Source organism: Puma concolor, chromosome A2 (genome assembly GCF_028749965.1).
Source record: "Puma concolor isolate L17-30 chromosome A2, mPumCon1.1.hap2, whole genome shotgun sequence".
Lineage (NCBI taxonomy): Eukaryota > Metazoa > Chordata > Mammalia > Carnivora > Felidae > Puma > Puma concolor.
Genome location: NC_141668.1, coordinates 27979806 through 27991861, shown reverse-complemented (window position 1 = coordinate 27991861; position 12056 = coordinate 27979806). Strand labels below are relative to the sequence as shown.

The window sequence follows — 12056 nt, the reverse complement described above, 5'->3', positions numbered from 1 at the left end:
ACTGAGATCTATTCATCTATACGGTTCTTAAAACTTTTCCCTGAAGATGTTTTTGAACCAAGTGATTACATCCCCCCAAAAAGCAGCATCAGCTTCTTTCACCATCTCCAAAAAGCTGATAATTCAGTGATGGGAGATGGGTAGTTAGGTCGGGGGATGGGCTAATTTACTCAGGAACTAGAACTTGGAGTTATTGGGGCACTTGGGTGGCTCAGTCAATTAAGCATCCAACTCTTGATTTCAGCTCAGGTCATGACCTCACAGCCTGTAAGTTCAAGCTCCACGTTGGGCTCTGGGCTGGGCATGAGGCACTGTCAGTGTGGAGCCTGTTTGGGATTCTCTGACTCCTTCTCTCTCTGCCCCTCCCCTGCTTGCTCTCTCTCTCTCTCTCATAATAAATAAACATTAAAAAAAATAATTTAGAGTTATTATAAACACAGGAAATCAGGTATTTGACCCTTTTTGCCAATAAAATGTTAAAAGCTTTTTGATAGGGTAAGAAAATGTAACACTGACTCCCCTCATAATCTGCTTCCAACGTCATTTCAAATATTTAAGAGAGGACGCAGTTGTAGAAAACCCATGCTAGCTTTTGCCCCAGAATCCTAGAGTGGTTAGCAGAGCAGCCTCTGAACACAGATTACCTGAATGAGAGTACTGACTAGCATATTGCGTGAACTTAGTGAAGTCAGCTTATCAATCAAGTTTTATCAGGAAATCAGTTTTATGAGGAAAATGGGTTTTTATGAAACTCAAATACATGTTGAATGCTTTGTACAGTACCTAGTGTATAGACGGTCCTAAATATCTATTATAGTGACATTCCTGCTTTCTTTGCCTCCAATCATGTCTCAACTCAACACAGGGCAAACAAAGAAAACAGCTGAAATATGTGCGTTAATTTATTCTTCACTGATACTGAACTAGGCAGATCTGTATGTCTTAGTCTTTACCAAATAATATACATAAATCTATACATACATACAAATATATGGAAGTATTTGTATAAAACTGAATATTCATGATTTTAAACTTCACGAACACTGTCAGGTAAAAAGTGGACTATGATACTGAGTTAATACCTCATTTTATGTTCAACCTGAAATATAAGTACACATTACATAAGACTATTAAAAAATGGTAACATAAGTCACTAACATTATAAATCTGACTGGTTTATTAGATCGAGGTGGAATGCAATAACTTCATGTAGAGAAACGAGCAATCAAAAGAACATAATTCAGGTCTTAAGAAATGGATTTATCCTAAATTGGTCAATAGTACCGAAAGAAAGCAATTCTGCCACGTACACTTAAAGTAAATCATTCCTTTAAGTATGCTGTAGCTCACTCAGAAGAGCACTTCTCAACAAGAGTGCTTGTGTAAGCAGATCCCTTTGTACAAAACAAAACAAAACGACTCAGCTGCTACACCCCTCGCACTCAGTAAAAGCTGAGTAATTTAATGTAAGGGCATTTTCTAACCCCATACCTGTGCTAAAATCATTAACACTGCTGATACAAAAATCAGGGCAGGAAAGAAGGAAGGCCTAGGATGATGGCTGGCAGAGAAATCAGTGGCTGACATATGGAAAAAACAAACTTAGAGCAGGATAACAAAACAGCTTCTCTGAAAGGGCTGCAAGGGGTAAATGAAAACACAGTCCTTATTTCTTTCACTTCTTCCTTTATATCCCTAGCAGCCATCATACTGGAAATTTTGAGCAACAGGACCATTTTTAACTTACCCACAAGTAGGCATTTGATAACACAATGTCTATTTGCCAAAAGAATTTTAAATTGTGGTTAAAGTGGAAAATAAACTATACAGCTAAATCTTTATAATAATCTCACAGAAAATGATGTTTTCTAAAATTATAGTATTTTACATGTGCTAATAAGCTAAATGACAATATTAGATTAGATCTTCCGCAACTGTGGTGTCAAAAATCTGATAGCAAATCTGCTGCTCTGTTCCGCTTGTGACATTATACGACTTGATGAGGCACTCCAACCATGGGTATGCATCTACAGATGAGAAAAAATGTTATTTATGCATTAAAACTAAACAAATATCTCTAAAATAGGTAGCTGAGCATAATGATTAGCTAGAAAAATTAACACATTTAATTTAGCTGGAGAAGTAAATAAAATACACTCACCAAATATATTATTATCTACCCTTCCAAATACACACTGGGTTCATATTATTGTGTAACAACCCTAACTAATCTTTTCCCCCACAGGACACAATAATTAAATGTGGAGTTTCCCAAACGTCTGATTGCAAAGGTAGCAGCCATCTCATTCCCATTCTTTATTTCTTTATTTCTTTATTCTTTATTTCTGCTGATTGCTTACTGACCTCCCCAGGTGTTTTTTTTTTTTTTTTTCTTTTTTTCTTGGTTGACTGCAAAGAAAGTGAACCCCAAGTTCACATCAGCTCAGGCCGTTAACACCTGTCTAGCTGAAACTCCCCATCAAGTTCCAAGCACTTAGTCCAGACAATGCAGATGCTATTCCCAAGCTCTGATTATGACCACAATAAATCTATTTAAAACTTCTAGAAAAGTTTCTTAGCGCTTCTTCAAGTTCAACTTTGAAAGATACTTAATATAGTCAATCTTGGCAAGAGTCGAGCAAGATAGGCACTCTCCTCTACTGCTGGAAGAACTATAAATAGGTAAAAATATTCTTGAAAAGCAATCTGGCAGCATGTATCAAAAGCCTACCAAACCCATCTTTTTTGATATGGCAGTTTTATTTCCAGAAATCTATCCAAAAGAATTGAAACTAAAAATTAAAACTGACACCAAATAAAAAGTGTGTAAATTAAACCTTGTTAAGATGTATAAAAGCTATCTTTCTGGAACTGTTATAAAATGCAAAGACTGACCAGGGGAAAATAAAGTCTGATTAAAAATAACCTATAAGGGGCACCTGGGTGGCTCACTGGGTTAAGTGTTCGACTTTTGGTTTTTGGCTCAGGTCATGATCTTGCGGCTTGTGAGTTGGAGCCCCGCATCGGGCTCTGTGCCAACAGTGCAGACCCTGCTTGGGATTCTCTCTCTCTCTCTCTCTCTCTCTGCCTCTTCCCTGCTTATGCTCTTTCTTTCTCTCAAAATAAACTTAAAAAAAATAATAATAATGACCTCTAAAAGGTAAACTGACAGCAGCTAAATCTGCAGCTGGTAAAATTTGTTACTGATGAAAAATTGTTAATAGTGTCAAACTAACTATGAGAGGGATTTGCAAACTTCAATGTAAACAGAAATAATGACCACAAAAGGAAAACTCAGTGGCAGTAGATGGAATCAATACAATTTGACCTGAAGATCTGGTTGATTAATCAAATGTTATCCAGAGAACAACTAAAGTTGATAAAAATAATTAGTAAAATAAAAACGCATAAAATCTGAAACTAGTTAATATTAATAGAACATTTATGAATGAGGGGCACCTGGGTGACTCAGTAAGTTGAGGTCTGACTCTTGATTTTGGCTCAGGTCATGATCTCACGGTTTGTGGGATCGAGCCCCACGTCAGCCTCTGTACTGACAGCTTGGAGCCCGCTTGGGATTCTTTCTCTCCTCTCTCTGCCTCTCCTCCACTCATGTTCTCTCTCTCCCTCAGTAAATAAACATTTGAAAAAGAGAGAGAGAGAAAGAAAATTCATGAATGAATTACACTGGCTGTATGTAGTCTGTTACAGAAAAATGTTTCTTCTCAAAATTTCATCTTTGTTGGTATAATTTCAATGAAAATGCTTGTATACATAAACATCATATTAAATGTGCTTGTGATCAAGCAAAACTGCCTCCTTTTGTTATATTTCAACAATATTTTCTAAATCTTTTCATTTCAGGAATTATGATTCTTACCTATCTTCTCCCTGCCAATGTCTTCATGAAAAGACAAATCAGACAATAATTTACTTAGTACTTTGTAACAGTATTCAGATTTTAAAGTTTTCAAACCTCTATGTCTACAGATTCGATATGTGCTAGGTAGGTATTATTTCAAGAAAAACAATGAATGAGATTGTTAAAATACTCGTGCCTACCAATTTTTGTTCCTGAAGGACAAAACATGCCCATGATCATTTCCATACTTTGCTGCAGGTCATCATTGATGAGGATTTCTGATGCTGGGATCTGGAAGAATTTGTCCTTAAAAAAAAAAATTATAGGAGAAAATAGGAAACTATATTAATCTTTTTGAAAAGCCATAATTAATATAAAAGCATTTCAATATCATCTAATTAAAATAATCTAGACTATTTCACTCTGTGAAGATTGTAGACTTCATAAACTAGAGTTCTAGCCTAAACTCTAAAATCTGGTTTACTACTTTAAGCTAAAAACAGCATTTATATATATATATATATGTGTATATATATATATATATACATATATATATACATGTACATACATATATACACACATATATATTTATACATATATAAATATATTTATACATATATATGTGTATGTATATATGTATATATATATATAAATGGAAGTAAGAATAGTAATTAGAAAAGAGTGAGGCTTATCATTCTTTGTGTACAGGAAAAAAATCTAGTGTTAAATTTAAAAGAGTATAACGTATAGTGTATATTTAATTTTTCTCTCCTCGATCAGATTATAAGTTATACTTTCTTAAAAGAAGAAAGGGATCTTGTTTGCTTTTGTTCGCTGCTAAATCCCCATCACATACAACAGTATCTGGCATATAGCAGGTGCTCATTAAATATTTATTCAATAAATGGACCAATGAACTGTTTTGGCAAGAGAAAACATTCTCTCAAACCTACCCCAGATTGTTTCCCAACGTGTGTAGTAAACCAATTTGCCCTTACTGCGAAAAGAAATCTGGTCTTTGCCCTTGGCTCCTGGAAATCACCTCTAAGTCCTTGGAATATCAGGCCTGTTAGGAATGTCTTTGTCCTACTAGCTAAGTCTATCAGCGTGATTTAGGGCACAAAGTTTGGGGCATGTGGTATTAGCTCGATCTCTGGAAGGACTGAAACCAGATGAGCCTATGGGCTGTGTACATGTCTCTACCATGACTACATGATGGAGCCCCAATAAAAACTCTAGCCACCAAGACTTGGTGAGGCTTCCCTGGCTGGCAGTACCGCTTGTGTCCCGTTTCACATCACTGCTAGGCTGGTAACGCTGGCTGCTACTCCACAGCAAAGGGCAACTGGAAGCCCCACGTCTGGAACTTCTTGGACTCTGCCCTACGTACCTCTTCCCTTTGATGATTTTAATTTGTATCTTTAGGTGTAACAAACAATAATAGCAGAATAACTTTCAGGAAGTTCCATGAGACTTTCTAGGGGATTATCAAAACTAAGGTGGTCCTGAGAACTCCCAAACTTAGAACTGTTCTTAGAAATGAGAGAGGTTTGTGGATAGCTCTCTAGCTTCGTATGCTATAACCATCTCTCCTCCAAAGTAATTTCATTCCCTCTACTACGGAAATGTGGAGACTCCAAAAACCTGGTAAAATGCTGCTTAGATAATGTCCAGAAGGTGCAGCCATACCTCTGCCTTTGGCTCCTGGAGTAAAACTTCTGAAGACTCTCTCCTCAAATTCCTATTCTTCGATTTTTTCATTATTTGTATATTAAATTTATAGAGTCAGATTGGAACAGGATATACAGACAATTCAAGATTTATGTGCTTGCATTATTTGTTCTTCTAAGTTGCCTTAAATCCTCTCAGTAATAAAGTTGGTATGAATAAACATATTAAAATCAAAAACATATTGTTAGAAATATCTACACTCCGTTACTTACAGAATCCATGAGATAAGCTTCCAGTACCCCTGTTCCATCATCAAGAATAAATGTCATTACAAACACATGTTGAAGGGGTACAATACCCAGCACTAGTGAAGGAAGAAAAGATCAAACCATATGAATCTTCTATTCTTTATGATCAAAGTAAGATAAAAATTGTTTTATGATGTTAATTTTGTTTACTAATATAATTTGAGATTAAAAAATATATATGCCTTTTGTTCTCTAGTAACAATATATTAAGCTCATTTAGCAGGTTCACTTTGGAATATTAAACCATACCTATGTAGTGACAATGACTCATGAGCAATTCTACCTTTTTGATTAAATATTAATATAAGGTATCTTTACAATGAGCTGATAACTTGATAGAAAACACAAAAACGAATTCATGAACTACAGTTCATCACGTTAGCCACATGAAAGACAAAATTAAAATACCAGAATGTTCTAAAAAGAATAGCATGTGGCTCAATATTTATGATTTTGTAAAATGTTTCTCTCCTTTATATTATAAACACAAGGATCACGTATGTTAAGAGATCTCATCTGGTTGAATGGCCAAAAATGTCAGAATACGGGATTTAATAATTTGGTAAGATGAGGAAAAAGAAATTGAAGAGATACTAAATTATACAAAAATCCATGGGTTAAAATGTTACTTTGTGTTTGGAAATGGGAGACATTTATATGTTTAAAAAATGAAATACTGTCTTTCATTTGTGGAATCCATACTTAAAAGGATTAACTAAGGGGCAAATAGAAGAGTAAGTCAGCATACAGAGAAATGAATTAGAACACATAGACATGACAAAAGGTGGTTAATACAGAGGAACTGATTTTTAGGATTCTAAAGGTCTCGACAGGTTAAAATTGAGCTAAAACCAAGAAGGGCGAATGTAGAACCTACTCTGAGGGACCACACAAACGAAGAATTGCATTTTAGAATGGGATGAGGAGACCAAACGGGATAGCAAGGGGCTCACATGACTGGACCACAAACAAAACAGGAAACAGAAGTACCACAGAGCTGGATTACAAAAGAAAGAAAACAAAACCAAGTATACAAATAAATATACATACAATAAAATTTTCAGGCTAGTAGAAGCAAAGTGTCCAATTTTAGAGAAATAAAGGTTTTCTTTATATTCTGAACTGGCCAATATTTGTAGCCCTATTTGCAGCTTTTAAGGGCAAACTTTGAGAAGAGCATTGGTAAAGTGAAATGTTTACTAAGGAAGAGAAACAGAATAGTAAGGAATGTGGTGAATACCAAATGAAGTGAGGGTGCCTACTTGGAGAAATAAAGACTCAATGAAGGCATGACAGATATCTTCAAATGCATGAAGCTGTTGATCTTCTACAAGACCTATGCTCTAACTCTAGTAGATAGAACGTGGGCCATGTTAAAATTTAAGTAGGTAGATTTTGCTTCACTGCTAAGAACTACTTAAAAATTAAGGGGATATGTTGCTTTGCAGTGTAATGAGTCCCCTATCACTGAAAGAGTTTTAAGCCAAGGCTGGATGATCACAGTTAAGAACAGGATATAAAAAGCTTCTTATCGTTCCAACTAAAGATGTGTATTGGGTGGAGAGTGTAATAGCTGTCTCTAAAATTGTTTTGAATCCTAAGATACTATGAACTGGAGGAATTTTTCAGAATCTGTATTTGTGATTAATGATTAACACTAAAACAAATTACTGAACATTAAAATGTGAGCAATGATTAAAGATACTGGCAGATGCCTGAAAGCAAGTTTTCAAATACGTTTAAACTATGTTATGCTCTTATTATAATCACCGTGAACAGTTTTGCTTAAGTAAAGTTAAACGTTAGCTCAGTCTTTGTCTGGTTTTACTATATCCACAAACACTGAAATATAATCAGTGAGATCACCTTACACAAAGACAGTTGCAGTTGTAGAACACAGAAATTTAGCTAACCTTCCGCCACAGAAGAAGGAATCCAAGGTGTTTTATCAACCAGAGAATTTAGATTTTGTATTGGTCTCAAAGTAGAACACTGTTTACATCTGAAATTAATGACAGAAAAAAAACCATACAGATTTAAAAATAATTTATTATTATAACTCATTTAATTATAACTTACCTTTGCTGTTCAAAACACACAGTTTAAAAAGTTAATTATTAAGTAGTGTTGCACCTTCCACATTACAACACACATATTACAAACAATTATAAAAAAACAAGATTTTTACATTTGAAACAATCACAAAGATAGTATGGTTCAGAATAAACAACACTAAGTTGAGAATAAGAGAGAGGGTCCAGATCTAGATTGTTAATTAATTTGACTGATTTCTTAATTTGGTAAAATGAAAAAAAAAGAGATTATCTCTAAGGACTCTTTCATTTTATGGCTCTTTGATAGCAGCTAAGGTATTAAATAAATGTAACCAATACCAGAAAATTATTCTCATTAAAGAAGTCAGTAGTAGCAAGACTTTGGATAATATATTCAGTAAGCATGTATTTAGAGGTTCACAGTTTATAATGCCAATACTATACTTATCCTTCATAATATAAGTCAATCTGAAACTACACAATATACTAAGAATGCACATGATTTAGTATAGGTATTTTGCTTTGTTTACATACAAACGTACTTTAAATATAAGTAATTATTTTTTGTTATATATTATCATAAGATTAGGAGATGCTACTAAGAAAATATACTTGAGTAAAAATATAAAAAGAAATCAATGTTCAAAAGATTTACGTAGACTCCTTTTCATTTGTAATCTGCGGAAAAGTAGAGGGTACCTATATTAAATATTTTCCCCTTCTAGCCTTCAAATACATAGAAATTTATTCTTTAAGAGAAAAAAGCATGGAGAAAAGACAGTCTCTTTAAAAACAGTTTTCGGGGGCGCCTGGGTGGCGCAGTCGGTTAAGCGTCCGACTTCAGCCAGGTCACGATCTCGCGGTCCGTGAGTTCGAGCCCCGCGTCGGGCTCTGGGCTGATGGCTCAGAGCCTGGAGCCTGTTTCTGATTCTGTGTCTCCCTCTCTCTCTGCCCCTCCCCCGTTCATGCTCTGTCTCTCTCTGTCCCAAAAAAATAAATAAAACGTTAAAAAAAAAATTAAAAAAAAAAAAAAAAAAAACAGTTTTGGGAAAACTGGATAGCAACATGCAGAAGAATGAAACTGGACCACTTTCTTACACTATACCCAAAAATAAATTAAAAAATGGATGAAAGACCTAAATGTGAGACAGGAAACCATCAAAATCCTAGAGAAGAACACAGGCAGCAACCTCTTTGGCCTTGGCCGTAGCAACTTCTTACTAGACACATCATCAGAGGCAAGGGAAACAAAAGCAAAAATGAACTACTGGGACTTCATCAAGATAAAAAGCTTGTACAGGAAACAATCAACAAAACTAAAAGGTAGCCTATGGAATAGGAGAAGATATTTGAGTCTTCTGATATTGAATATCAGAAGACATATCTGATAAAGGGTTAGTGTCCAAAATCTATAAAGAACTTAACAAATTCAACACCCTAAAAAACAAATAATCCAGTGAAGAAATGGGCAGAAGACATGAATAGACACTTTTCCAAAGAAGGCATCCAGTTGGCTAACAGGATCCATGGAAAGATGCTCAAAATCACTCATCATCAGGGAAATACAAATCAAAACCATGATGAGATACGATTTCACACCTGTCAGAATGGCTAAAATTAACAACACAGGAAACATTAGGTGTTGGCGAGGATGCAGAGAAGGAAAACCCTCTTGTACTGTTGGAGGGAATGGAAACTGGTGGAGCCACTCTGGAAAATAGTATGGAGGTTCCTCAAAAAGTTAAAAATACAAGTACCCAAGACCAGCAATTAAACTAGTAGGTATTTACCCAAAGGATACAAAAATACCAATTTGAAGGGGCACATGTACCCCAATGTTTATAGCAGCATTATCAACAGTGAAACCACGAAAAGAGCCCAAACATCCATTAACTGAAGAATGGATAAAGAAGATGTGGTATATATTACACAGTGAAATATTACACTCAGCCATAAAAAAGAATGAAATCTTTCCATCTGCAATGACATGGATGGAGCTACAGAAGTAATGTTAAGTGAATAAGTCAGAGAAAAGACAAATACCATATGATCTCACTGACGTGTGGAATTTAGGAAACAAAACAGATGAACATATGGGATGGGAAAAAAAAGACAGGGAAGCAAACCATAAATGACTCTTAATGACAGAGAACAATCTGAGGGTTGATGAGGAGACGTGGATGGGCAATGGGCTAAATGGGTGAAGGGTATTAAGCAAGGTACTTACTATGATGAGCGCTGGATGCTATATGCAAATGATGAACCACTAAATTCTACTCCTGAAACCCATATTATACTACATGTTAATTAACTAGAATTTAAATAAAATTATGGGGAAAAAAAGGCAATAGAATAAAGAAATATTACTTCCTTAAAGACTAGGATATTAACTTTAGACATCGATAAAACAAGTATGTAAACTAAAAATTAAGTATATAAATTAAAATTTAAGGGTAACAAGTAAAAATTAAGTAGAGATTTATTACTTCCAAAGCAATAAAAGACAAAAGAGGGGAAAATTAAGAACATTTTTATAAATGAATCCAATAGAAGATTAGAGGAAAAAAATAAGCTAAATAATAACCAAAAAAGGGGAGGGAGACGGAAGAAGTAATAATGTAAGTGGAAAACAAAATAAGATGTAGAAATAAAACCTAAATATATCAGTAATGAACATATTTTAAACTTATCTACTAAAATACAACTAAAATCTAGTCCTATTTATTTATGAGACTTCCTAAAATAGAACACAAAGAAACATGAAAGCAAACCAGCAAAAGAACCTCAAAATGTAGAAAGCAAACACTGACCGAATTAAAGATCACAAACTTACAACCACAAAGGACATTAAGCACAGTCTCTAAGAAGTGATTAAACAAAGTTACAAAGGAAAAAGAAGTTTTGAATATGATTAACAAGCTTGTGTACTGAACACAAATAAACACTTTTAAAGACTAAACACAACTATTAAAGAATACACATTCTTTTTAAAATATAGGCAATATATACAAAATCTGAACATATTCTAGGATACAGCAAAGGTATATGAATCTCAAAGATCATTATGAAGTGTATCAAGCGATTTGGTTAAAAAAGTAATCTAACTAAAATACAAACAGATGTAGCACCTAAATTGTGTGCGTGAAATTTTTAAAACACACAGCTAAGTAATTCATGGGCCTAAGAAGATGTCACAATGAGAAATTAGAAAACATTTAGAAGTGACAAAAGAAAACCAAAAAACAAAAAACTACTACATATCAAATCCTGGGTTAAAGCTATGGCTATTTTCTCAGGGGAAAAATTATGGACTTAAATATAAATATTAAAAAATATACTAAAATTAATGAATTAAGTGAGGTATGCATTCAACTAAAAACATTTGAAAAAGAAAAACCAAGGGAACCTAGGGGCACCTAGGTGGCTCAGTCCACTGAGCATCCGACTCTTGATTTTAGTTCAGGTAAAGATCTCATGGTTTGTGGGTTTGAGCTCTCTGTCAGGCTCTGTGCTGACAATGGGGAGACTGCTTGAGATTCTTTCTCTCCCTCTAACTCTGCCCCTCCCTTGCTCATGCATACTTGCTTGCTCTCTCTCTCTCTCAAAATAAATAAATAAACTTAAAACAAAAAAACAAAAAAATGAAGAAATCTAGAAAAAGTAAATGCAGAAACTAAAGATAAGAACAATAAAACAACAGAGAGTATCAACAAAACAAAAGCTAGTTATTTTGGCAGAAAAAAAGTCAAGGAAAAAAGGTGCAAATAATATTAAGTGGATTCAGGAACAAAGTAGAAATTTAAAAATCATCAAAAGTACTATGAACAATTTTATGTCAATAAATGTAAATTTACATAAGAAATGAAACTCTAAAAAATTCATTAATAAAATAGATTCAAGAAATAAAAAAAAAAAATAAAAGATGTATAACTGTTAAATAAACTAAAGCATTAGTTTAAAATTCTGTTTACAAAGAATCAGGTCCAGAAATCTGAGCAAAATAACTAAAACCTAAAGTAAAGCCTTTAAGGTTTTATAAGCATTTAAATAATTTGACTGTATTAATATTTTACAAATTCGTAAAACAAAAGAAACCATAAAGTTAAAAAGGTAAAGAGAGAGACTGTAAATTTCTTGAAATGCATGTCTACTTCTAGCTCC

General features: G+C 34.1%; 1 protein-coding gene across 3 annotated transcripts in view; it reads right to left on the bottom strand.

Moving 5' to 3' along the window:
- Positions 1–1666: 1666 nt before the first annotated feature.
- POT1 (protection of telomeres 1) overlaps positions 1667–12056 on the bottom strand; it is an 80663-nt gene continuing 70273 nt past the window's right edge. For all 3 annotated transcript variants that reach the window (XM_086691141.1, XM_025929827.2, XM_086691144.1), the window contains exons 17-20: positions 7755–7843; positions 5806–5897; positions 4063–4168; positions 1667–2027 (exon numbers count right to left, since the gene is read on the bottom strand). In XM_086691141.1, coding sequence (XP_086547267.1) covers positions 1915–2027; positions 4063–4168; positions 5806–5897; positions 7755–7843 — 400 coding nt within the window. In that variant the 3' untranslated portion in view covers positions 1667–1914. The remainder of the gene's footprint in view (positions 2028–4062; positions 4169–5805; positions 5898–7754; positions 7844–12056) is intronic.